The sequence below is a fragment of the Calypte anna genome, chromosome 27 (assembly GCF_003957555.1).
Source record: "Calypte anna isolate BGI_N300 chromosome 27, bCalAnn1_v1.p, whole genome shotgun sequence".
Classification (NCBI taxonomy): Eukaryota; Metazoa; Chordata; class Aves; order Apodiformes; family Trochilidae; genus Calypte; species Calypte anna.
In genome coordinates, this window is record NC_044272.1 from 2,586,445 (window position 1) to 2,613,457 (window position 27,013).

Here is a 27,013-nt window from a genome sequence, read left to right on the forward strand (position 1 = left end):
TGGGGACAAACCCGGAGGTGGCAGCAGCGACCAACGGGGCAGGAGGGACCTCCCCGACCCTAAGCCCAAACCCCAAGCCCCCTCTCTCTCCCTGCCCCCTCTGCCAGGGTCCCGCTGCCGCCCCTGCCCCGCGGGGATTGCGCGGGTGATGTTCTCCGTCCTCCCCCCTCCCCAGGTCCCCGTCCCCAGCGTCCCCCCTGCCCTTAGTCTTGCTGCTCGTTCATTTCCATGTCGGACACCAGGATGTTTTTCTCGGCGGATTCGCTGGGGTTGGAAGTGGTGCGGCTGTAGCGGGCGCTTTCGAAGGCTCCGCGCTCCGCGTTCCGCCGCCGCTTGTAGAGACAGACGGAGACCCCCAGGACAGCGCTCAGAGCCAGCGCGGACACCACCACCACGGCGATGGCTGTCGTGTTCTCTGGCAGGGCTGTGGGGAGAAGGGAGGTAAACTCATAGAATCATGCTGGTTGGGAAAAAAAAACCAACCTTGAAGATCACCGAGTCCAACCGGTGACCTGACTCTGCCCAGTACCGCAGCTCACAGAATGATTTGGGTTGGGAAGGATCTCTGAGAGCATCAAGTCCAACCCTTGATCCACTGCCACATGGTTCCCAGCCCATGGCCACATCTTTTTTAAAAAGTGCCATCGTTTTTAAAAAGCTCCAGGGGTGGAGAATCCACCCCCTCCCTGGGCAGCCCATCCCAATGCCTGATAACCCTCTCTGGAAGGAATTCCTTCCTAATATCCAACCTAAATCTCCCCTGGCAGAGCTGAAGCCCCTGGCTCTTGTCTTACTGGGAGAAGAGACCAACCTCCTCCCCTGGCTCCAACCTCCTTTCAGGGAGCCCATCCCAATGCCTGATCACCCTCTCTGGAAAGAATTCCTTCCTAATATCCAACCTAAACCTCACTTGGCTTAAGCCCATGGCTCTTGTCTTACTGGGAGAAGATACCAACCCCCCCCTGGCTCCAACCTCTTTTCAGGAAGTTATAGAGAGCCAAAAGGTCTCCCCTCTGCCTCATGTTCTCCAGGCTCTCCATGTCCCTCACAAGCTCCCTATAAGTCTTATAGGGACTTACAGGACTCAGTCCAGCACCTCATTGTCCTTCTGGTACTTGGGGACCCAAAGGTGACCCCAGGATTCAAGAGCAGCAGTCTGCCATCTCCCACCAGCTCATTCCACAAGAGGGGCATTGGCTGGTGGGTTTCCAGAGGGATGGTGGCACAGGGACAGGACTGGAGTCTGCTTTGGTGTTTTGGAGACATTCAGCTCCTGGGTTGGACCTTTCTGGGTCACAACTGATGTTCAGCAACCCCTGGCAGTTCCCTGGGCTGGATCTTTGGGAATCCACCAGCAGATGGGATCCCCCAGCCTGGCCAGGCAGTATGGGCAAAGGCAGGAGAGCCCAGCAAAGGCCCAAATGGACATGGTCCCTCATGGAGGGCTGGCTCCAACCCCCCACACCCCCTCCCTCTGGTTATTAACACAAGCCAAGCTGCAGCAGCCTCCCCTCCCTGACCCCCAGTTCCTGATCCTAGTGCTGATGGTGACACTCACCTGCCCTGGAGAAGCTGCTCTGCTCCACTGCAACAGCAACACAGCCAGGTGAGTGTGTGACCACAGAACCCTCTCCCAGCACCAGCACCCCCAGCCCCCCAACCCCCCCTACTCCCAGGCCCCCCCCAGCCAGGCAATGCACAGCTCTGGGGACCTCTGACCCTGCCCCATCACCCCCCATCCCACCCAAGCAATGCTCTACCCAAACCCCCAGCTCACCCCACCTCAGCCAAGGTTTCCTCAGTCCCCTACCTCGGGGGATCTTGCAGATGACCCCCATGGTGACATTGGTGCAGGAACCCAGGTGCCACAGGCCATTGCTGCTCTGGATCCAGTAGCAACTGTTCTGGCTGAGCATGCTGGGCCCTGTGTCGTGCTGGCCCCAGTTGGAGTAGTTGACAGCAGTGTGGTCATGCCAAACCAAGGTGCCACCTGGGACATGGGACAATTAGGTCTGGGGAGCCCAAAGGGGACACCCCATCTTTGGGCCAGCTCAGAAAGCAGGAGGATGTGTAATGGGGTGATGGGGAAGGGAGGTGGGGAAAGGGGAGATGGGGAAAGGGGAGATGGGGAAAGGGGAGATGGGGAAAGGGGAGATGGGGAGGACCAGAGGTTGCAGGGCACATTCCTGAACTTTCAGGCTTCAGCTGCTTGCAAGAGGCTTCAAAGTCACCACTCCCATCCCATCGAGCCAGAGGAGGACATACACAGCATGTCCTGACACACTCCTGGTCACCCCATGGCTTCCTTGGCTCCCCTCAGACCTGATGGGAATTCATGGTGGTGCCTTGGGGGAATATCTAAAACTCCAGTTCTTCCTTCATACCTTTGGGGTTGAAGGTCATGCCCAGCCAGGCCCCTTTGGAAGTGCCCTCGTACGCCTGGAGGTGCTCCCACACAAAGACATTCTCCATCTCATCCTGGATGGACAACACTGAGCCACCAACTGCAGTGGAGAGAGAGTCAGGGAAGAACCCAGATCTCAGAAGGTTGGGGAGCAGCAGATCCCAATGGGACAAAGCTGAGGAACCCCTCACAAACCCCAACTCCTCAGCAAGGAGATGATGGGCACAGGGGTCCCATTCATACACCCAGGGGCATCCTGGGGACTCCATCCCCTTCCAAGGGTTTTTCACCCCCCTCCACACCACAGTCCCCCCACCACCACCCCAAAATACCTTTCTGGCACCTCCTCATGGCACCCTTCTACCCCAAAATACCTTTCTGGCACCTCCTCATGGCATCCTTCTGCCCCAGGGTGACCTCCATGTGGAAGGTGTAGCAATGATCCCGGAATGGGATCCAGGAGGAGTCCTCCAGTGATTTGGGGCAGCTCCCACTGTAGCTCCACTTGTGCATGGGGGGGGCATCTGGGGAGAGTTGGGGAGGGGACACAGAAGTTCAGAGTCCCACAGCACATGGGGAGGGACACCCAACCCTGTGCAGGGATGAGCTCCAGAAAGGATGGGGAGGCCATCACCCAAACTTGGGTTGCTTCTCACCCATTTTCCCCCCCCTCTCCATGTGTCCCTCTGGTCAGTACCTGCTCGGAGCTGGCAGATGCCCCCCTGCAGCTTGGTGTCACAGCTGGCTGTGCGCCAGCTCCCATCCACATCCATGTAGGAGCAGCCAGGGACCTGCTGGGGCTCCCCATCCTGCCAGCTGCTGTACAAGAGGTTCTCTTCTGTCAGCCACGAGTAGCTCCGACCTCCCTGGAGAACCAAGGGGAGAAGAAGCTTCTTGACACAACCCCCTGGGCAGCCAAGGGGAAAAGAAGATGGGGTTTTTATTCCTTAACCCCCTGGAGAACCAAGGGGAGGAGATGCTGGGGGGCTTTCTGCCACAACCCCCTGGAGAACCAAAGGGAGGAGATGCTGGGGCTTTCTGCCAGAACCCCCTGAGCAACCAAGGGGAAGAGAAGCTGGTTTTTTGGGGTTTTTTTTCCATAACATCCAGGGGAACCAAGGGGAGGGGATGCTGGGTGTTTTTTTTCCATAACCCCCTGAAGAAGCAAGGGGAGGAGATGCTGGGGGGCTTTTTTCCATAACCCTCTGAAGAGCCAAGGGGAGGAGATGCTGGGGTTTTTTTGCATAACCCCCTGAAGAACCAAGGGGAGGAGAAGCTGGATTTTTTTTTTCCCACAACCTCCTGGAGAACCAAGGGGAGGAGATGCTGGGGGGGGTTCCCCAACTACCTGGAGCCCCCCTCCCCCTGGATTCCTGCCCCTTTCCCTCACCTGGTTGTTGGCCAACCCAATCCAGAGTGGAGCCCTCAGGCTGCTGATGGCCTGGGTGAGGAATGCTTGGCTGTAGGGATCCAGGATGGTGACCAAGGTGGCATTAAGGGTCTCACAGAGCAGGAGTGCCTCGTGCCACCGGAGGGGTTTCTGCAGGATGCGGTAGGTGCTGTTGTGGTAAAAGAGGGTGCCAGTGGGAGAGGGGGGGTACAGGGTCCGTGCTGGGCTCAGGGATGGGTCTGGGGGAGCAAAGAGACACGGTCAGAGGGGACACAGGACACCCCGAGCTGTCACCCCTTCATCCATCCCTCCCCTTCACAAGCCAGGGTGTCCCTGGTAGTGCCATCCATGCATCTGGGGACATCTCAGGGGCAGCAGAGAGGCCACGTCCCCATGGGTGCCAAGCAGCAACACCTCAGTGCCACCCCTACCTTGGGGACATCCATCAGGATTCATGTCCCTAAGGGCCATGCCAAGCTTTGGGGTCACCCCACAAATGGCTGGGGGGGAACCATCCACCCAAGTCAAGCCCATTCCCCTGAGCTCCTCCAGCACGGAGCTCCCCCCAACCCCCCAAAATGAGCCCAAACTCCCCTGAGCCAGCGTGGGGCACTGAGGGGGGTGGTGGCAGGTCCCCAGGATGCAGAGGGTGGGACTTTGTCCCCCTGTCCCCTCCTCACCCATGCTCTGCTGGCAGATGTAGCCGTGCTTCTCCTCCAGGCAGCTCCGGTCGTCCCAGCGCCCCGTGAAGTGGGGAGGGGAGCCATGCCACACCACCACACAGTTGGTCTGCACAGCCAAGAGCCACCTTTGCATCCTTCCCCCATCCCAGGGACACCCCCATTCCATCCCCAGGGACACCCCCATCGCCAGAGACCCCCTCATCCCCATGGAACACCCCCCATCCCCAGGGATCCCCCATCTCCAGGGAGCCCCCCCCCTCCCATCCCATCCCATCCCATCCCATCCCATCCCCAGTAACCCCCCTCATTCCCAGGGACTCCTCTCATCCCCAGGGAATCCCCCCCAATCTCTAGGGATCCCCCATCTCCAGGGAGCCCTCCCCCTTCCTTCCTCAGTAATCCCCCTCATTCCTAGGGACTCTCCTCATCCCCGAACCCCCCCATCCCCAGGGACCCCCCCAATCCCCAGTAACCTCTCTCATATCCAGGAACCCCCCCTCAATCCCAGGAACCCTCCTTATCCCCTGTAACCCCCCCCTCCCATCCCCAGGGACTCCTACCCCCAGGGAACCCCCATCCCCAGGGACTCCCTCACCCCCAAACTCCCCCCCCCATCCCCAAGGACCCCCCTCATACCCAGGGATCCCCATCCCCAGGGACCCCCTCACCCCAAGGGACACCCCCACCCGGCAGGGACAGATCCTGCTCTGCCCTTGGAATTCCCCCCCCAGCACCCTAAAACTTCCAGACCCATGGTGGGACACGGGGCTGAGCCTTTCCCCAGGGGTGGGGGGGGATTTAGGGGAATGGGGGGGTGGTTTCTGGCTCACCAGCTTGTCAGGGGGTCCCGGGGTGCCCCCTCCCGAGGGCTCCCCAGGTGCCCAGCTCAGGTGCTGCAGAGGCTCCCCCGACACCCACCGGAATTCCCGCTGGGATTGGCGGAGCCCGATCCAGAGGTCGAAGGAGATGTTGGGAAGCATGGAGGTGATGAAAGCTGCAAGAGAGGAGGGAGAAGGGGGTAAGGACCAAGCCACCCCCCCCCCCCAGGAGGTGCCTCGAGAAAAGGGGGGTGGAGGAGGAGGAAGAGGAGGACGGGGAAGAGGAGGACGGGGAAGAGGAGGGAGAGGAGGGAGAGGAGGGAGAGGAGGGAGAGGAGGGAGAGGAGGGAGAGGAGGGAGAGGAGGGAGAGGAGGGAGAGGAGGGAGAGGAGGGAGAGAGGGGAAGGAAGGGAAGGGGGGAGAGAGGGGAAGGAAGGGAAGGGGGGAGAGAGGGGAAGGAAGGGAAGGGGGGAAGGGGATGGGGAAAGCGAAGGGGAAGGGGCAGGGGAGAAAGAGGAGGAAGAGGAGGAAAAGGAGGAAGAGGAGGAAGAGGAGGAAGAGGAGGAAGAGGAGGAAGAGGAGGAAGAGGAGGAAGAGGAGGAAGAGGAGGAAGAGGAGGAAGAGGAGGAAGAGGAGGAAGACGAAGGTGTCACTTACCCTGCTCCAGGGGGCTGGCGATGGTGGCCAGGACAGCCCCCTGGCTCTCACACGCCTGTTGTGCCTCGGGCCACTTCACCATCTCAGCTTTGTCATGGCCATTGAAGCTGAAACACTGCCCAGGCAGGGGACAGGGTGCTCCATGGCTGCAGCCATGTGTCCCCCCAACACCCTCCCCAGCCCCATTCTTCACCTTCCTCAGCATCCACCCCCTCCTGCACCCTCAAAAATCCCCCATCCATTCTTCCCCCCCCAACCATTCCTCAGCCCCCCTGCCCCATTTCTTCATGAGGTGGCTGTCCCCTCTCTGTTCCCTCTTTGTCCCCTCCCTACCTTACTGAGGAAGGGGACCCAGCCCGGGGGACAGCCCCCACTTGTCGGTGGGGGCAGTGGTGGTGGGGAAGGCTTTGGGGTGGTCCCATTGCTCCTCTTGCAGATGTATGGCAGGGCTGTCAGGCACTTCTGGTCCCCCCAGTCCTCTGTGGGGAGGGACAAGTCAGACATCATCCCCTAAACCCTTCACCACCCCCCCTGCTGCACTGGGGCAGGGATGTGACCCCCCCAGCCCCTCCCAGAGCCCCAGTATGGCTGGAGGGGGGGTGTTCACCTCTGCTGGCTGTCATGTACACACACTTCTTGTCCTTGTTGATGGGCCTGGGCTTGCCCGGTGCCCAGGAGATGAAGTTGAGGAGGGATCCATCAGACCACCTGGGAAAGGCACCACAGAATCCCAGGATCAGCCAGGTTGGATGTGACTGCTGGGATCATTAAATCCAACCCTTGATCCACTTACTCTCCCCCCCTGTGGTTACCAGCAAGTTGAAGTTGAGGAGGGGGATGAGGAGGGGGATGAGGAGGGGGATGAGGAGGGGGATGAGGAGGGGGATGAGGAGGGGGATGAGGAGGGGGATGAGGAGGGGGATGAGGAGGGGGATGAGGAGGGGGATGAGGAGGGGGATGAGGAGGGGGATGAGGAGGGGGATGAGGAGGGGGATGAGGAGGGGGATGAGGAGGGGGATGAGGAGGAGGATGAGGAGGAGGATGAGGAGGAGGATGAGGAGGAGGATGATGATGATGAGAAGGAGAAGGATGAGGAGGAGAAGGAAGGAGGATGTTGGAAAGGAGCCCTGAGATTATCAGTGAGAAATCCACTCCCCCCGTGGTTCCCAGCCCATGGCACTCAGTGCCACATCCAGTCCCTTCCTAAAAACCTCCAGGGATGGAGAATCCACCCCCTCCCTGGGCAGCCAATTCCAGTGCCTGATCACCCTCTCTGGAAAGAATTCCTTCCTAATATCCAACCTAAACCATTCCTGGCAGAGCTGAAGCCCATGGCCTCTTGTCTTGGGAGAAGATCCCGATGCCCCCCTGGCTCCAACCTCCTTCCCATCCCACTTCCCATGGGTATTCCCCACAGGACACGTTCTCCAGTGCCAGGGGGGACACGAGATCCCTCAGTGACTCAGAGACCCCTAATGGGTTCTGTGTCCCCCTCCCCACTGCCCTTTCTTGGGTGAGGACCCCCCATCCCAGCACCCCAGGGTGGGTCCCTGAGCTGGAGGTGCTGAGCTTGGTGCTGTGTCCAGGTTGGGGACAGTGACAGGGGGACAGCTCTGCCACTTACTTGAACCTCCCATCGTTCTCCTGGGTGTGCAGCCCGATCCACCAGTGCTGCTCCTGTCCCCTGGAGAACTGCAGACCCGAGGGGACACGTCAGACATGACAGATGGGGGGACTGTGCTTGGGGACAGCACTGTCACCCCAGCCATGGGGAGCAGGCAGCTTGCACTGCAGTGATCCCCAACCCCACTGATCCCCAAGCCCACCACCACACCAGACCCACCACAGACTCCCAGATTGGGTTGGAAGGGACCTTCAAGCCCACCCAGTGCCACCTCTGCCATGAGCAGGGACACCTCCCACCAGCCCAGGGTGCTCCAAGCCCCATCCAACCTGGAGCCCTCCATCCACCTTGAACCCTCCAGCCAAGGACGGAGGGAGCAGCCTGAGGAGGGAGTGGAGCCCACTGGCACCCAGGAATGTCCCTCCCTGTCCTCTCTGGTACCTTTTTCAGGTTCTGGCCCAAGAAGTGCAGCTCAGCCTCGCTGTGCACTGACACCAGCTCTGCCTGGACCCAACCACAGATGCGCTGAGCCTGGACCCAGGTCAAGTGGTCCTCAGAGAACCTGTACTCAGCCTCCTGGTACTTCACCCATTCTTTGCTGCCTGAATGGGTGTAAAGAACAGTGGGACAGTGTCACCAACACCCATCACCTCGTACCTTGGTCCCCCCAGGGTTGGGCTGCTTTGCTTTTGCCCTCCTTGGGCCAGCATCCAGCCAAGGGGTCTGATCCTGCCTGGTCCCTGCAGCAGTGCTGGGCAGGGAGGGTTCAGTGGGATGTGTGGGATGCTCTCCATCCCCACCACCCTAACACAGGGTCCATCCTCCACTGGGTCACACTGAGGGATGTCCCACAGGGACCACCCTGGGGTGGCAGATGTCTGGGGAGCACCAGAACACTCATGGCCAACACACCTTCAGCTGGGATCTCTGGTTCCTTCACATCAGCACCTGGAGAAGAGGAAAGAAGAGGCCTTCAGCAGGATGTGGGGCTGGGATGCTCCTGCTCCTCCTTGCCTGCAAACCCCTCCAAGGCTGAGATGCCCTCCTGGATCCCCTTGGGGATGGAGAGCACCTCTCCCAGCCTCAGAATGAGGCCTCATCCTCCCATCAAAGAGCAACCACTGGGAGGGAGGTGACCAAGAGTCACTCCCCCAGCCTGCAGGCAGATTTCTTGGGAACTGAAAGGGTCTGGGGGTGCTTCAGGGGGGCACCTTTGGGCAGTTTGCAGATCCAGTCCAGTTGGGCTTCACACTGCATGGGCATCCACTGCAGGGAGGCAAGGTCCAGCACGGCACAGGTCCGGATGTCATCGTCATCGTAGTTACTGCGGTCAAAGTTGTGGTAGAAAACTGGGGGGGTCAAGAGAGACAGGGGGTGTTGGGCACTTCCACCAGCACCAGATCCACCTCCCGCTCCTGCACCCCAAAATCCCCCCAAATTTGGGGTAGTTACTGAGGTCAAAGCTGTGGTAGGAAAACTGGGGGGGGGGTCGAGAGAGACAGGGGGTGTTGGGCACTTCCACCAGCACCAGATTCACCCCCCAGCCCCCACATCCCCTGCACCCCAAAATCCCCCCCAAATCCCCCAGAATTTGGGGTAGTTACTGAGGTCAAAGTTGTGGTAGAAAAACTGGGGGGGTCGAGAGAGACAGGGGGTGTTGGGCACTTCCAACAGCACCAGATTCACCCCTCACACACATCCCCTGCACCCCAAAATCCCCAGGGGTGCCCTATGACCCCAACCCCCCTGGACTCACCCCCAGCCCATCACTCCACTTCCAGCTCCTGTCCCCCGCCGGGTCCCGTCGGTTCAGGCCGATCCAGAACCAGTGCTGCTCGTGGAGTTCTGGCTCCAACTCCCTGTAGGGAGCCAGGGTGAGCACACACACACCTCCCCCCCTATATACACTTATATAGAATGAATCCCAGACTGGATTTGGGTTGGAAGGGACCTTAAAGCCCGCCCAGTGTCACCTCTGCCATGGGCAGGGACACCTCCCACCAGCCCAATCCACTTTCCTTAGAGGTGCAAAGCCACATCCACACCCACTCCCACGTGTCCCAGAGCCTGGGGACAGGGGAGAGCTGGGGGGTGCCCAGGGGGACACCCAGAGATGCCATCAGCCCCTCACCCAAAAATCTTGTTGAGGGTGTTGGCGACAAAATGCTCCTCCTCATAGCTGCCCAGGCTGAGCAGCTGAGCCCCCAGCTCCCGGCAAAACCCCTGGGCTGCAATCCAGGTCTTCTTCTCCTGCACTTTCTCAAAGTTGAACACCTGCAAAAGGAGGAACCAGCAGTGGAAAGGGCTCAGCACCAGGAGAGGAGCAGAGCACCCTCCCCACCCCACAGCTACCAGCACCCCAGGGCTGGTACCCCAGCCCCCCCAGCCCCATGAAATCCGGGATGTCCTTTGCAAGCACCAAACCATAGAATCCTAGAATCCTGGAGTTGGCTGGGTTGGAAGGGACCTCAGAGATCATCAAGTCCAACCCTTGATCCACTCCCACTGCAGTTCCCAGCCCATGGCACTCAGTGCCACATCCAGGCTCTTTGGAAATATCTCCAGACACGGAGAATCCACTACTTCCCTGGGCAGCCCATTCCAATGCCTGATCACCCTCTCCAGAAAGAAATTCTTTCTCATCTCCAACCTAAACCTCCCCTGGCACAACTTGAGACCCTGCCCTCTTGTCTTGCTGAGAGTTGCCTGGGAAAAGAGCCCAACCCCCCCCTGGCTCCAACCTCCTTTCAGGGAGTTGCAGAGAGTGATGAGGTCTCCCCTGAGCCTCCTCTTCTCCAGCCTCAACACCCCCAGCTCCCTCAGCCTCTCCTCACAGGATCTGTGCTCCAGTCCCTTCCCCAGCCCAGTTGCCTCCTTTGGACCTGCTCCAGCACCTCAGTCTCCTTCCTGAGGGGCTGAGGGGCCCAGAACTGGACACAGGACTCAAGCTGTGGCCTCCCCAGGGATGAGCACAGGGGCAGAATCCCTTCCCTGGACCTGCTGGCCACGCTCTTCCTGAGCCAGCCCAGGATGCCATTGGCCTTCTTGGCCACCTGGGCACACTGCTGCCTCCTCTTCAGCTTCCTGGCAAGCCAGACTCCCAGGTCCCATCTTCCTTCCCTCATCCCTGCACCCCCAGGGAGGGTTGATGAACCCCTAGAATGGTCAGGATAAGCCCCCCAAAAGTCCCCTCACCTTGTAGCAGTGACGGAGCTTGGAGTCAGAGCTCCATCCCAGGGGACAAGTGGCAGAGAGGCTGGGGGTGGGGTAGGGACCGGGCAGCTCGGGGTTGACGGGGGTTCCCAGGTTCTGCCTGCAGATGTACTTGGCCTTGAAGGTGCTGCAGTTCTTCACCTCCCACAGCCCCACGGAGCTGCCAGTGGCCAGGGCCACGCAGCCACCTTTGTTGTAACCTGGAGCACTCACGGGAGAGGGGAAGATGACAGCTTTAGGGTTGGACTGTGCCAGCTGCACCCAGCACACGGATAGGGGACATCCCCATCCCACCCTGGGTCACCCCCTTACCAGGCTGGTCACGGTTCCAGTGGGTGTACATGACCTCATCACCACTCAGCCAGTGGAAAGCCCCCGTCCTGTTGATGTCCTGAAGTGCTGTCCAAAAATATTCCCCATCCCAGCCATAGATGAGGCTGCTGACATAGGCCTGCTCGAACCTGGAGGAGCAGGTGATGCTCTGAGACATGGAGCAGCCCACCAGATGGTGCAGCCCTCCCAAGAAAAGCCACTCAGGTCAAACCCACCCCCTGTAGGGACTCATTTTGGGGTGAAGCCACCAGCACTGACCTGTTGGTGATGGTGACCAACGTGGAGCTGTAGTCAGAACAGGTCTTGCGAGCATCACCGTAGGTGACACGATCCTCACCCAGCCAGAAGCAGGAAGGGCTGTGCCACTTCCAGCCCTGGGGACAGGGGACACAGAATCATAGATTTTTCAGGGTTGGAAGGCACCTTTAAGATCATCCAGGTCCCATGGGCAGGGACACCTCCCACTTGATCACCCCATCCAGCCTGGCCTTAAAATCTTCCAGGGATGGGGCTTCCAGCACCTCCCTGGGCAACCTGTGCCAGCATTTCACCCCCTTCATGGTGAAGAACTTCCAATTATCTCATCTAAATCTCCCCTCCTCTGGTTTGAATAATAAAAATAATGTCTAGTTTGACATCCACCACCAACCCACCATCTCACCCCAACCCTTCCCAGAAGAATGGGGGATGAGCACAACATCCCCCATCCCTCACCACCACCTCCACCTTTCTCCTGGGAGGTCTCCCACCCCCTCCCACCCCTTGACCCCACTAAGTTTTGAGCTTCAAGAAGCCCCCAGCCCCAGAGGACATCCCTGCAAGGAAAAAAAACACCCAGATATCTTCAAAGCCTTGAAAGAGCTCTCCTGTCAACATCCAACCCTGGCTGGATTGGATGGTGCAGACATGTGTTTTGTCCCAATTTCTCCCCCTGGCCTCATGTGAGGGGCTCAGCACCCTCAGGATGCTCTGGGCACCCAGCAGCCCCTGGACACAGCAGCTCTGGGCTCTCTGAAATGGTTTTGGGGAGAAGTTCCCTGGGATCTCCAAAGCCCTGAGCATCACAGACTTGTGGAGCAGCTCCTCCTGCCCCAGCTCCCCCTCACCTTTCTGCACCCATGGTCATCCTCCTCCTTCTCCTGGCTCACCCTACCAGGTTTTTTGCAGATGGATGGCAGGGTCTGGTTGCAGGGGCTGTCATTCCACCTCCCTTCCTGCACAGGGTGAATAAGAGCAGAATTCCTCAGGATTCCTCAGCTCATCCAACCCCCAGGGTGGCTCCAGGGACTTTTCATCCCTCCATTGGGATGCTGGGCTGGCTTTCTCCCATCCCAACAGCTGGGATGAGATGTGTACAACTCCAGCTCCCTGAGCTATCTCTTCCCTGGCCAGGAGGTGCAGGATGAAGCCCTGGCTCTCACCGGTCCCCAGATGGTCACACAATCCTCCAGGCTGTCACGGAAATTGTTGGGCTCAAAGGGATGCCAGTAGGTGAACCTCACAGGTGTCCCATCCGACCACTCAAAATTCATTTGCAGCTTGAGGTCATTCAGGCCAATCCAGAGCTCTTCCACATCTGCCAAAAGAGGAATAGGGGGGGGTGAAATTCCCTCTGTCCAGCTGAAACCCAGCAGAAACCTCCCTGGGACAGCAGCTCCTCTGATGGGACCACAGAGCATCTGCCCAAACCCTGATGTAGGGCTCAGCTTCCAAGCCCAAGCTGTGCCAGCAGGCAGGAGAGGGCAGAGCAGCTCCTGCCCACAAGGATGGACCCCCCCAAGGTGAAAACACAGGGAAATTTGCCAGCAGTTTTCCCAGGGAGGTGCTGGGAGCAGCAGAATGGGCCAAGTCCAGCAAGTGATTGGTTTTCAACCATTTCTTCCCAGCCCATCTCTGTCTGGGACATGGCCCCAGCCTTCCTCCACCCTCCTCCAGCTCCTGCATCCCTCAGCATCAACTCTCTCCAGCCCCTCTTTGGGTCCCAGACTCAGGGATGAGCTGTGGGGAGCATGGATTGTGTTGGGAACAGCCAAACCCCCCCAGGGGTGACCCTAAGGGGAGGTGGCACAGGCAGGGACTGGAGAATGGTGGCACAGGTGCCCCCCTGGACCACACCTGGGCTGAAACTTCTCCCCAGGTAGCATCCCAGCTCTGACACATCCCAACCTAGGAAGCTCCAACTTAATAGGAAAGAGAAACCTGGGCCACTGCAAGCAGGACTTTGCCCTTCACTTGACCTCCTGTCTTAGGCAGATTCAGCAGTGGGAGGTGCAGCCTCCTCCAGCAAGTCCAGCTGGACTTGTTTTCCCCTCTTTTTCTCCACAAACCAGCTGGGATTAGTGCCATTCCCAGCTGCAGCTGAGGATTTTCCCTTCCCAGCCCAGCAGGCTCCTGGGAGCAGCTTTCCCATTAGCTGGATGGAGGATGCACCTGGAGCATCAGCTCCTCCAAGCACCACCTCACCTCCCAGCCCCAAATCTCTGCTCCCTTCATGGCAAGAGATGTGCAGAGAGGGGACCCTTCCACAGTGCCCAGGATGGGATGGGGAAGGTGCTGTGGGCACAGCAGGCTCCCCCTTACCTTGTTTGATCTGTTTGGTGACAAATTCCAGCTCGGAGAGGGTGTGGATGCTGACCAGGTCCCCCCCACTCCTCAGACAGGTTTTTTTTGCCTCCTGCCAACTCTTCTTCTCTCCCACCAGGCGGTAGCAGTTGGACTGGAAGGGCTGCCAGCTGGGCTCACAATCCACCTTCACCTCTGCCCACGAGTCTGGCAGGACACAAAGCAGCCTGAAAGCTCCTGACCCCCTCTCCAACCCCCTCCCTGGCAGGGATCAGTGGCCCACAGGGTGCTCAGGAGATGAAGACAAAGCAAGGAAGGGAAAACTACAGCCCAGATGTGCAAGGGAGAGGTGTGGGTGGTTTTGGAGCTTCAGGGATGAACCAAAATGCCTTTTCTTTTAATTTTCCAGAGGAGTGATGGTAGAGCAGAGACCACCCCATCCTCTGGAGACCACAAGGGTCCCTCAGCTCCTCTGGATTCCTCTCACACTGCCCAACCCACCACTGCACTGAGTGTCCAGAGGGGGATGCTCCACTTTTCCCAGATCCAGGGCACACAGCAGCACAGTGGGGACACCAAGAACCATCTCCAGGAGCTGCTCTTGGACAACACCCCCTGACCCTGCTCGGTTGGGAGCACAGCCAGCCAGAATTCGGGAATGAATACCCCTTCCTGGGGCTTGTCCCCAGCTCACCTGTCAGGAAGGGGTCAGTGGTGGCATTGGGTTTCTTCTTGCAGACATAGGGCAGGGCGATGCCACAGTCCCGGTTCTGCCACCCCCCTGAAGATTCTGTCCTGATCACCCCACAGTTCTCCTCACTGGGGTTGTCTGGTTGGTCTGGGAGGGACAGAAAAGGAGGGGGACATTGCTGAGGAGAGGTGGGGGGCTGGGGCAGAGCCCCCAGGGCTGGGCAGGCAGGGAGGGGACCACGCAAAGGCTGTGGGTGGCAGGGTCCCTGCTCCAGTGCCACTGAAAAATCTGTTTGGTTGGGGTTTTTTTGGATGATGGAGAAGGCACCAGGATTATCCATGGTGCCTCCGTGCTCAAGGCACCTGGAGCAGCATTATTTTACCTAGAAATCTTTGATGGCAGCTTGGGAGGGAGATGGTACCAGAGCTGGAGTGTTCCCACCTGTCCCCAAATCTCCTCCTGGGCTATCACTGTCCCCATGAGTGCCCTCAAATCTCCTCCTAGGCTATCACTGTCCCCATCAGTGCCCCAGATCTCCTCCTAGGCTACCACTGTCCCCCCATGAGTGCCTTTGGGTGATGGCACTGGGGACAATCAGAGCAGACCTCACAACAGCTCCTTCTACCCCCCTCAGCCTCCCAGGGACAGAAAGGGTTGGGGACCACTTCTCAGCCAGACTCCAGCACCAAGCTGGGGTCCAAACAAGGGTGCTCAAGCCAGGTTATCCACAGGGTTTGCCAAGTGACAATTGCAGCACTCTGTCCCCAAACCTCCAGCTCCTCAGGCTGCTCCATCTCCAGGCAGTGAGGACACAGCCCATGCCACCTCCCCAGCCATGGTGCCACCTCTGATGGTCACAAAATCTTCTCCCCAATCCCACCCTAAGACCTTGGGCTCACCACTCTCCCAGTTGAGGTACTTGAGGGGGGAGTTGTCTGACCACTGCCATCCTCCATTGATGTCCAGGTCGTTGAGCCCAATCCAGAGAGTGGAGCTGTACCCAGTCAGCAACCCTGGGACCAACACACCCAAAGTGTCAATCCCCCTGTCCCCAAACCCCAACCCTGGGCTGTCACCACCCCCAAACCAACCACCTGGCACAGGCAGAGCAACCTGGCACTTGGGACAGCCACAGGGCCACCAGGTTTAGCCCAGGTGAGGAGGACAGGGATGCTGCCACCACCTCACCATTGATGTAGGTCTGCTCGTGGATCTCGGTGATGCTGAGCAGGTTGGCTCCTTGCTGCTCACAACTATTCCAGGCCTCCCTCCAGGAGAGTGTGGACTGGAAGTTGAACTGGTAGCAGCTGTTGGTGAGGTGGTCCTTGTCCCAGAAGGTCTCACAGTCATTGCCTGCAGGGACAAGCAGGGTCAGCACCCAACCCAGCCCCAAACTCATCTCCAAAACACTCCCCAGACCACAACCAAGGAGGAGCAGTGGGGCTGTTGTGGCAGGGAAGGAAGGAAAGAGAACCAGGAGGGCTCTGCTTTTCCATGGAGGACACATCCTCAGCACACTTACTCTTTATGGGGCAGAACCCCCATCTCTCATCCTTGCCATAGTCCTGGGTGGTGGCACACCAGAGGTGACCATCCTCCCGCCCCGTGCTGGTGCACTCGTGGAACCACTGGTTGTCATACTTGAAGGGGATGGTGCAGGGCTTCCCGTGGGAATTGCCCTGGATGGTGTAAATCTCTGTGGAAAAGGAGGAGCCCGTGCTTCAGGTTGCATCTACAGGGGGAGGGAAATTCTGGAGGGGAGTTTGGGGTCAGTGGGTGTGGAGCTCACAGGGTGCCTGGAGGTTTGCCCACTCCCCATCACCCTCACCCCAGCTGGGTGCCTGGACGTTTCCCCATTCCCCATCACCCTCACCCCAAATGGGTGCCTGAAGATTTGCCCACTCCCCATCACCCTGACCCTGGTTTTGTTGATGGGCAGCTTTTTGTTGGGGCAAGAAGTGGCTGCCTGAGGCCTTGGGGTGGCTTTTTAGCACCCCAGGTGCCTGGAGGTTTGCCCATTCCCCATCACCCTCACCCCAACTGAGTGCCTGGAGGTTTACCCACTCCCCATCACCCTCACCCCAACTGGATCCCTGAAGATTTGCCCACTCCCCATCACCCTGACCCCTGGGTTTGTTGATGGGCAGCTTTTTGTTGGGGCAAGAAGTGGCTGCCTGAGGCCTTGGGGTAGTTTTTTAGCACCCCAGATGCCTGCAGGTTTGCCCACTCCCCATCACTCTCACCCCACCTGGGTCCCATCCTGCTCCTCCACACCCTCAAGCTCCCATCCCGGCGCCGGTTTGGGATGGGACCACAACCCAAGGGGACCTTACCAGAGTAGGGCACGGAGCAGAGGTCCTCCTCGGTGCCATAGGTTCTCCACTGGGATCCTCGTGCCTGATCCCCTCTTTCCAAGGTGGAATTCCCTGGCTGGGCACCCAAATGTTGGGAAAGCTGCTCCCCCAGCCCCCGGCAGCTCCAGCGCATGTTGATGGATTCACGGTCACACTCGTAGGTGGCCAAGGGATGTGTCCCCCCCGTGCCATTGGCCCCGTGCCAAGACACCCCCAAGCACTGCATGGCCCCCACGTTGAAGAGCCGGTTCCGAGAGACCCATTTCCACTGTTGGGCTGGAATGCTGGAATTGCAGACCTTGGATAACCTCACCAGGGAGTCCTTGGTCTCCAGGCAGCCCTGAGCACCCGTGTTGTAGATGAGGAAAACTTTGGAGTCTGGGGGGAAAGAAAAAAAAAAGGAAAGAGGAAAGGATTAAAGCAAAGGTGAAGCCCTCAGCACCACAAGGATCCAGAGATGTTGGAGAGAGCCCAGAGGAGGTTCTGGAGCTGCTGGAAAAGCTCTGCTCTGGGGCCAGGTTGAAAGCTGGGGGTGTTGAGGCTGGAGAAGAGAAAATTCCAATGGGGAGACCTCAGAGCATCTTCCAGTGACTGAAGGGGCTCCAGGAAAGCTGGGGAGGGACTTGGGATGAAGGGTTTGGAGGGATGGGATGAGGGGGAAGGGTTTCCAGCTGCAAGAGGGGAGATGGGAGGGAGACATTCTTTGGGGTGAGGGTGCTGAGCCCCTGGGTGCCCCCCAGAAGCTGTGGCTGCCCCATCCCTGGAAGTGTTGAAGGTTGGATGGGGCTTGGAGCCCCCTGGGCTGTGGGAGGGGTCCCTGCCCATGACAGGGGTGGCACTGGGGGGGCTTTAAGGTCAGAGAATCCCAGAATGTTGAGGTTGGAAGAGACCTCCAAGCTCATCCAACCCAACCTTTGACCAACACCACAGGCAACCACTAAACCATGTCCTGAAGGTCCCTCCAACCCCAACCAGTCTGGGATCCTGATTCATCAGGCTTCCCCTGATGCCTGTTGGGCTCCAGACAGGGTGACAGGGATGGGTATAGCAGCCAGAGCCAGCTGAAGCCTCGTGACATCCCCATGAGACCCCAACAAGTGGCTTTAAGGCACAAGAACCATCCAGGATCCAGTTCCCAGCTGTTCCCCAAAGCAGCATCACAGCACCAGAGGAACCCAGGCCAAGGGTTCCAGCTGGAGAAAAACAGCCCAGGGAAGTGGAGGCAGCATCCATCATTTTAATGGGCATTTGGGGAGCTGTTAAAAAAAAAAAAACAAAACAAAAAAACCAACCCAAAAATTCAGAGCAAACAAGAACTTGGAGGGAAAGTCTCCCATCCCATGAGCAGGGTGCCATGGCCTCAAAATCAAACCAAAACATCAAGAGCTTCCAAAATCCCAGCCAAAATCCCAAGACCTTCCAAAATCCCAAATCCAGGGTGCTGGGAGCAGGGCAAGAGAAGAGGTGCCAGGAGATCAAGTTCTGGCACAGCTGCTGAGGGGAAAAATTCTGCTCCCAAACCCAGCTCCGTGCAGGTCCCAGGTCCCAGTGCCACCACCCAACCCTACAATCCCCCACCCCAGCATCACCCAGGGCTCCACAGCCCCTCAATCCATCTCCAGACCTGTAGACACCAGTAAACCCAGAACCTTGGACTGGGAGCTGTTGCTCCAGCTGATGGGTCCTTTATAAAAGGTGCTTTTTTCTTTTTTTAAGTGCAAGTTTCTAAGCTAAAAACCCACCCTGGGGGCTCCAGGCAGCCACTTCTTGCCCCCCCAAAAAGCTGCCCATCAACAAAACCACTTTTATTGCTTTTTTTTTTTTTTTTTTTTTGCTTAAAAACAACCTTTTTTTTTATTTTTCCACCAGAACTCAGAGCAAACTCTTAGGCCCTGCTATATTTAGCTTGGGTTTGCTTTGGTTTTTTGCCACTGGATGAAATTTTGGGGGCTGAAAAGCTTTTCATTTCCTATTTCCCCCCCTCCTCAAACCTCACCCTGCCCCAGCTGTGTTGTTACAGCAGCTCCAGAACGTTCAAGCAACAAACAGCTCAGCTCCCTGGACCTTCCTGACTTGTTGCTGAAAGGAAAAAAAGAACTGGAGGGAGGAGAAAACCCCCCCAACCCCAGAAAAAAAAAAAATGATGGAAAAAGGCTCATTCCCCAGCTGTGATGATGTCAGGGATGACCTCAAATAAACAGAAGTGAAGCCCATGTGGTGACCACCAGGGAGCACGTGCAAGAGGAACAGGTGATGAGTGGGAAAAGGGACATGGAATTTCTCAGAAAATATATCTTTTTATTTTTATTTCCACTTCTGGCAAGTGGGAAAACAAAGAAAAAAAAATAAATCCAAGGGGGACAATTTTAGCTGGGGACAATTTTAAAGGGGGACAATTTTGAGTTCCTGAAGCTGGGGCTGATCTTCCCTTAACTGGAGATGCCTCCAGCCTGACCTGGACACCAGGAAACCACCTCACCCCCCACCAAACCCAGCACCATCCATGGCATCACCCAGCCCAGCACCCCCCTTATCCCCCCTACAGCCAGGGGTGCAGCAAACCCCCCTTCCCCCCAACACTGGGAGGTCTTTAAGGACTTTTGGGGTGATGAGCATCAGTGCCATGACCTGATGGACCCAAGCACCAAGCAGGATGAGGCCTCTTTGGCTCATAGACTGAGCCTTGGAGCCAAATATTTTGGTTCTAAGAGCAGAAGTTGCTCCACCATGGCCATAGGGGTCAGGACCTCCTGCTCTGCTTATCCACTAAGCCAGCCTTGCAAAAAAAAAAACCCAAAAAAACCATGAATAGGGTTGGAAAAAATCCCAAGAGCTGGGGTCAGGGTGCTGAGCATCACTTTGGAGCCAAGGGACAGGGTGTGAGGGTGATGCTCAACAGCAGCCAGGCAGGGATCTGCTGCTCAGAGGAAGTTGTCCAGACTGGATGGGGCAGCCCTAGGGCTGGAAAAGCACAAAATAGCATTTTCATCTAAAAAGAGAAGAGCTGGAGGTAGGAAATTATAGGCTAAGGGTTTTGGGGCTGCCCCCGCAGCTCAGCCCGTGGCTCCAAAGCAGGCAGAGAAGGGCACAAAATGGGCTCCCCAAGTCCCTGCAGAGCCCTGGGGGAATAGGAAGGATTCAAAACCAACTCAGCCCTTGCACCACCACCCCCCTAAACCCCTCCTGGGGCTCCCAACTTCTCCCTTTGCAAAAATCTCTGCACATCAATGGTGGGAGCTGCTCCTGGAGAGGATGGAGCTGGGGAAGGGAGGGGGGGGACAGAAATTCCATCTCAACACACCTCAGCAAAGGGATGCACTCTGCTCCCCCCCAAAATATGCTTTTATTTCCCTTCTTCCCAGGGAATTCAGGGCTGCCATCACCCCAGGACACCACTTGCTCACTGAAAGGAGCTTCCAGCACCCCTGGCCCCAACACCACCGAAGGACTTCAACACCTCCAGAGGACACAGCTTTTTTTTCATGGTGTTCCTGCCAAATCCAGGCTCTCCCTGACCATGTCCCAGCTCCCACTTGCAGAGGAACCTCCAAAAAACATGGCTAGGAGCACCCTGGGGGTCAATCCCCTCCTTGAAGGTTTCTCTGCTGCAGCCATGGATGGGATTTGTTCCCAACCATCCAGCAAGAGCAGCAAATCCCCAAATGGTTCTGGTTGGAAAAGACCTTTAAGATCAGCAGCTCCAGAACCTTAAGGTTTAAACCTCAGGCACCACATCTCCAAGGCTTCAAAAATCTTTAGTTTCTTCTACCAACCAACCTCAAATCCTCAAGCACAACAGCAAACTGGGCTCTGCCAGGGCTCCCAGGACATCCTGAGAAGCTCTTGCAAGGACATCAAACCTTCTGACCACCCCCTGCCCTTGGAGCTGGGAGCTGAAAGCAAAGTTTTACCCTCACATCTTGCACCAAAAAACCTCCCAGGGCACAGAAAAAAACCCTCCTTCCAACCTCAGCCTCCTGCTCTCACCTGCAAGCAAACAGGACACAGCCACCCCAAATTCCCTGCCCCAAAATGTGGGCTTTTCCACCCAGTTTTGCTGCCCAAGGGTGAGCAGCAGCTCCAAAACCCTGCTGGGAGAAGAGCTGCAGGAAGCAGAAGCTCATTCCCAACAAACAGGGTGGGATGCACCAGGCTGGGGTGGAAAAGCAAATTAAAACTCCCCTGGGATAAAAAAACAGCAGAAAAAGGAGCAGAAAGTGTTGTTTGTTGACTGCAGGAGGGCTCAGCTTGTACAGCCCTGCAGGAAGAGAGGGAAATACAGGGATGGGGTCCAAAAACTCATCCTCTGGTGATGTTTGGGGGTGCAGAAGTCCAGGGCTGCATCCCAGCCCTGCAGCAGCTACACTGATGGATGCTGCAGGGCCACAGAAAAGTCCCTGGCTCCACCCTAAATATTCCTCTGGGGGAAAATCCCCCCTTCCCAGAACATTCCCAGCAAAGCCCAGTGTCACCACCGCTGCCACCCTGGCGTGGGTGATGCCATCTCCAAGGTCTCAGCATGGAGAAGAGCAAAACCATGGTTGTTGCCATGGAAAGCAGCACATTTGGGCCCGAGGAAGGAGTTTGTGGGTCCCTCCAAGGGCTGGGAAAGGGAAGGAGCATCCAGGAAAACTGATGGGAGCTCCTGAACAGCAGAGCTGGAGCATCCTGGGTGCCACCACCCAAGGGTACCAGAGCAGTCCCAGCCCATGGAAAGGGCATCACTGCCACACTTCCCCCCTACCCCTTGAGCTGCTTTTCAGCATCTTTAAACTCTATGCAACCCCTTAAAGAGGAACTTTAGGTTTAAAAAAAAAAGAAAAAGAAGAGGGAAGGAAAAGCAGACAGTGCCCTGGGGCACGTTGTGAGTTCCTGGCTCCTGGCACCACTCCTGCCTGCTCCAACCCCATGGCAGACACCAACCCCCCAACTCTGCTGCTCCTAAATGAGAGATTTGCACCAAATTCACCAACCTCCTGCAGGCTCAGCCTGGCCCAGAACATCCCCAGGACTCAGCTGGGGCCAAACTCAGCTGCAAACAGCTCTGGGTGCTCCAAGCCAAGCAGCAGAATAAAAGAGAGAGGTTGTTGCTTTGTTTTGTGTTTTAAAAATAAACTTCAGGGAATAAGGAGATGTGTTACAGGGAAGGAAGTGAAGCTCCCAATGGCCTGGCAGAGGGGATGAAGCAGCAGGAGCTGAGAAACTCCTCTTGGCTTGCCCAGCAGCATGGAGAGAAGCTGCTGTTTGCACGGGGGGAGCTGCAGGAGATGAGCTCCTTACTTGGCTGTGACCAGGAAGGCAACCAAGCTACCAGCCTGCAGACTCCCTGCAACCTCCCCAAGGTTTTGGATGGGCTCCAGGTACCACATTGCAGCCATTAAAAAGCCCATTTTCCTCCCACCCTGCCTGGGATGCAGACAAATAAAAAGTTTCCAAGGAGGATGCTGCCCCCCAGGCTGCTCAAGTGACCATGGCAGGGAGCCAGGAGCCCAAATGTCCACCCTGCCATCTCCAGCAAAGGGTGGAAGGATGGAAATTCTCCCCAAATTTCCTCTAGAGCCTCTCTGGGCTCCACCAGATCACCCAGAGGTGGGAAATCCATCGTTTGAGGATGCAGGGAGAGGAAGGCAAAGGCATCCACAGGGCTCCAGCAAGGGATGGACCCACTGAGAACACAGCAGGGGTGACAAAGGACACAGCTGCCACCAGGCAGATGATTGCCCCCAGGACACAGTGGGCAGGCTTTCTGGGAATGTCCTGTCCCCCACACATCATCTCAGCCACACAATCCTGGCACTGGAGGCCTCAGCCCTATCCCAGGAGGAACCATCCCCAATTTTTCCACCCTGAAGCATCAGCCACCAGCAGCCAGGGAATTCATGGCCACATCCAGGGATATCCAGCCCTGATCTGTGTCCCCATAGACACAGGTGGCCAAAAAACAACCAACGTTTTCAAAACTACTGAAAAAACAAGAAAAAAAGAGATTTATTCTTTTTTTCTCCTTTGTTTCTCCAGCACAATTCCTGATTAGGAACACCCCGAGTGATGCCACCAGTGCCTCAGGATGGGGCATTCCCCATCTCCCCAAGACCACACAAAACCTGTACCACAGCAAGGATCATCCCAAGGAGTCCCACAGCTGCTTTTTTTTGGTTTTGTTTTAATTAAAATGATTTTTGCTCACTTGTGCTCTTTCTCTTTGCACTTATGGGCAAGACCTGGGTAAATGGGGCTGTTCCCTGCAGAGCCCAAAGTTTCTGAATTCAGGTGGAGGAAAGGGCTGGATCTCCCCATTCCTCAGCCTCAGCACCATCCTACAAACCTGCTGTTTTCCCAGGAAAATCCCATTTACATCCCTGCTCTGACAACACAAGGAGCAGCACGGGACTGAGCTCTCATTGGGATGGGGATGGAGGGAGCCCCCTGCAAACACCCAAATCTTTGCTCCAGGGCTAAAGAATACTCCCAAGAATTTGAAAGTCAATGCACTCATCATTTTCTAATCCTTAATTAATTAAAGATGGGTCCTTTAAGAACAACAGCATCTGCATGGGTCTCTTTTGGGCTCCAAGCAATCTTAAGAATGAGAAAAATGTCGACGCTCAGCGGGCTCGGCAGAGTTCAAATTAATTAAAATCCTGCTCCTTGGCAGCACGTGAAGAAGAAAATCTTACACATTGCTTTAAAAAAAAAACCAAAAAGCAACAAAACAAAACCCAAACAACTCTGAGGAAACAGCCAGGGATGGGCTGTGAGGGGGGGACACCACTCCTGCTCCCACCTGAGCATCCTCGGTGTGTGATGGAGCTGAGAGGGGCTCCAAAGAATAAAAGTTTGGGAAAATTCTGGGATCTCTGGCAGAGGCACCAACCTGGGACACGGCCCCTCCACACCCCCTGGGGCAGTAGAACCAGACCCTGGAACCAGACCAGAACCCTTAGAGCTTTATCAAGCAGAGATGCTGATTTAGCAGCCAGCAATTACAGCCCTGGGCAGCCATTTGCTTTGATTGCAGGGGCAAAAAAAAACTATATAAAAATAAAAAAAAAATCAGGAAGAAGGAAGGCAGAAACGTGGCTCTGCCCTGCAAGGAAAGGTACAAAATCCAGCCAGGAATAAGGTGGGAGAGAGAAAAACTTGCAACGTGGCTTTAACCATCACACCAGAAAACACCAACAAAGCGTCCTGGGGCAGCATGTGGGAAATTTCCTGAGACCATCCCCACCCCGGGATGGCTTTGGGGGAAGGACAGAGGTTTTTACCCAAGGCCAAAACTCTTTTGCTTTTCATTCTTGTCATTCTTGGACAAGCAGCCTTCCCCCATCCTGCCTGCCCGCTGCCTGAGAGCGATGTCCCCAAGTGTCCCCTGCCCCCCCCCCGCCGTGCTTTGAGCAGCAAAGCCAATACCTTTGCTCCCAAATCATCCCAAAAAAGAAAAAAAAGAGGATTTTCATTTCTTGGAGATGTTGTTTCCATTGCAAAGAGGAAAACAGGGAGGGAGCTTCAGGCCAAAGTGGCTCCGTTTGCTTTTTCAGGCTCCAAATTCTCCCCCTTTTTGTCCCCATAGAACTGGGGTGGCAGCTCCTGGTCCCGGTTCTGGAGGGACCCAAAGCACCGGGCAGGGCCACATCCTGCAGCTAGGGCAGGACTGGAGCTGCTGCCTCAGTTTCCCCAAGTGGGGAGCGTGGGTGTTGAGGTTGAGGCTGCGGAGATGAAGCAGCCGGCGGCGATTTCCCACTGAGGAGCCACCAATCTCCTGCCAAAAAATCCTGTTCCAGCCTCCCAGCCATCCCGGGGGGGGGGGAGGATTTGGCATGAAATCCCTTCTTCCCTGGAAGAAGAGGCAGCTCTCCAGGGAAAACCAGGCTGTCTGCAGGGCAAGCCTGCCAGGTTTCCCCCTTCCACCCCAAAAAACCCAAAGCATCCTGGCAAAACCCACAAAGGGACATTTGGGACAAACCCCCCCCCCATCCCCAAATCCTTGCGAGCTGCAAAGCTTGGCATGGGACAACTTGGATGCTGCCTTTTACCTGCTGGGGAAAAAAAAAAAGGGGGGAATTGGGGGTGAGGGGACAGAGAATGGGAAGGGGGTGTGTGGGGGGTTTGCACCCACTTGTGGGGTGGGAGCTGAGCAGTTCCAGGCAGTTCAAAGCCTCCTTGTTCAGGCAGGGACAGAGGAGACTCTGTCCTCAGGCTCCCAGGGATCAGGGGGAATGGGCAGACCTGGAGCCCAGGGATGTTTTTCAGGTTAAAATAAAATAAAATAAAATAAAATAAAGGCAGCCAGAATGGGTAGTGCCCAGGTAAGGAAATGAAGCAAAGCCCCCTTAAAACTTGTAAAAAAATTAAAAGTTGTAAAAATTAAAAAGAAAAAAAAAAAAAAAGGCAGAATCAGTAGTTCCCAGGTAAGGAAAGCTCTGCTGGAATCAAGCAAAGCCCCCCTAAAACCTGCAAAAAACCCTAAAATCTGTAAAAATTAAAAGGAAAAAAAAAAAAAAAAAAAGACTTCACAACCCTCAAGGAAATGACGAGGAGTTTTAACGGGAATCCAGCTGTGGAAAGTTGATGGTTCAGCTGAGATGTCTCCAGCCCAGAGCAAACCCTGGCACCGCGCTCCTGAACGCCCCGGGGTACGGGGAGGGGGGATGGGGAGAGGGGGTGTGGGTGTTGTGGGTGTCTCCCCCTCCTCTTCCAAACCAAGGAGCTGCTCCCAGCCACCCACCCCGGGCTGGGGACATCACTCGGGTTGTCACCCAGAGCCACTGGGACCCCTCCGGGACTGCCCCTTGAGACGCTGAGTCCCGGGGGGCTCCGGGGTTGGGGGAGAAGATGGGGGGCGGATAAAGGGGAGGGGGGGAACGGTGCCATCCTGTGCTGCAGGGTCCAAATCTGCTTGGGATTTGCTAAAGTTATCTAATAAAATAGGCCGAGGGTTCCTGTTGAGGCCAAAGTGGCCAATTCTGCTCTTTTTTTATATTAAAAAATAAAATAAATTAAAAGTTTTCTCGTTAGGGGCGAACGGAACCAAGGAAAGTCCCCAAAAGTCGGTCCTAGATTCTGAGCTGTCCTGGGGGTAAAAAAAAAAAAATAAAAAAGTGCCTCGAGTGGTGATTCCAAGGGGAGGGATCCCCAGGAGCTTCAGGCATCTGGCACATGGTGACTTCAGAAGGTTTTCAAAATCGTTTCAATTTAAAAAAAAAAAAAAAAAAAAAAAAAAAAAAAAAAAGTTAAAAAAATGTAAAATTAAAATTTTAAAAATATAATAAAGAAATTAATAAATAAAAGCCACTCGTTGACTTGCTTGTGAAACGTTAGGAAAAAAAAAAATAAATTAAAAAAAAAAATAGCGAGAAGGGAATCTGCAAACACCCGACCCGGGCTCCGCTCCAGAGGGGGGGCACTGATTTTTTCTTTTTTAGAGGATTAACACGATGGGAGAGGAGGGGGCAGGGGGGAGAAGAGGGAGGAAACCTCCAACAAAACACTTCGGCTCCTTCCCGACCTCTCCCCTCTCCCAACTGCCCTCCCCAGGGAGACAAAAGGCCGGAGCGGGGCTGCGGGAGGCTGCGGGACAGCGGCCGCCCCGGACCCCCCCGGAGCAGCCCCGACCCCCTCGGCAGGGCCGCGGAAGCGTTTCCGCCGGGCTGGGCAGAGGCTGCGTGGCTGCAGGGCGCGGAGAGTTAAAAATAAAAATAATAAAAGCGAGGGAAAAGGCGGCGGAACGGGGAGAAAAGACGACGAGGCGAAAGCGGAGAAAACAAAACGCCGAGGAACCAACCGAGACCCTAAGAAGGTGAAGGAAAAGCAACGGAGAGAAAACCAAATAAAACATCCCGGGAGGAAATAAATCGGAACGATGGCAACCGGAGACCTCCGCCCACCCCTCTGCTAGGGTCCCACCGCCCCCTGCCCCGCACAGCCGGGATAGGGGGGGGGGGATGGGGGTTCCCCAACCTCCCAATGATAATTAAAACGCGAAATGAGGGGGGGGAATGGGGGGTCTGGACGGAGGGGGGGAGGCGAGGTCCCACCTGGGTGCGCAGCGCTGAGCAGCAGCTGGAAGCCGAGGAGGCAGCTGAGGGGGGCGAGGAGGGACCCCATGCCCGGGCTCCCCCCGCTCCTTGCCCGGGCTCCCCCGCTCCTTGCCCGGGTTGCCCCGCACCGCTCCGCTCCGCTCCGTTCGGGGCCTCGCTGGTGCCTGGCTGGGGCCGGGGGGGCGGGCGGGGAGGGAGGGAGATGGAGGAGGAGAAGGAGGAGGGACAGTGAAAGGGGAGAGGGAGG

The 27,013-nt window shown here is 56.6% G+C and overlaps 1 protein-coding gene across 1 annotated transcript; it reads right to left on the reverse strand.

The window, feature by feature from the left end:
• Window positions 1–203: 203 nt before the first annotated feature.
• MRC2 (mannose receptor C type 2) lies at window positions 204–26,882 on the reverse strand. Its single transcript, XM_030466085.1, has 30 exons — window positions 26,764–26,882; window positions 16,709–17,107; window positions 15,898–16,071; window positions 15,564–15,728; window positions 15,275–15,388; window positions 14,379–14,522; window positions 13,703–13,891; window positions 12,544–12,698; window positions 12,229–12,336; window positions 11,381–11,496; window positions 11,102–11,250; window positions 10,772–10,989; window positions 9,708–9,850; window positions 9,329–9,435; window positions 8,788–8,925; window positions 8,489–8,524; window positions 8,018–8,178; window positions 7,577–7,644; window positions 6,560–6,660; window positions 6,286–6,431; window positions 5,953–6,067; window positions 5,308–5,471; window positions 4,475–4,583; window positions 3,795–4,033; window positions 3,102–3,270; window positions 2,779–2,928; window positions 2,385–2,504; window positions 1,811–1,990; window positions 1,559–1,585; window positions 204–424 (listed from the first exon to the last, which is right to left on the reverse strand). Exons 1-30 carry the CDS (start codon window positions 26,831–26,833, stop codon window positions 204–206), a joined length of 4,395 nt encoding a protein of 1,464 aa, XP_030321945.1. The 5' UTR covers window positions 26,834–26,882.
• Between the last annotated feature and the right edge of the window lie 131 nt (window positions 26,883–27,013).

Bases quoted from the DNA above. Each gene is read 5' to 3' on its own strand.
- MRC2 (XM_030466085.1), bottom strand. From the start codon at position 26,833: ATGGGGTCCCTCCTCGCCCCCCTCAGCTGCCTCCTCGGCTTCCAGCTG. The intron at 8,926-9,328 runs GTCCAGGGGGGT...TGACCCCCCCAG, and splicing joins GAGTGATGGGCTGGGGGTGA to TTTTCTACCACAACTTTGAC. The intron at 2,929-3,101 runs GTACTGACCAGA...AACTCTCCCCAG, and splicing joins CATCTGCCAGCTCCGAGCAG to ATGCCCCCCCCATGCACAAG.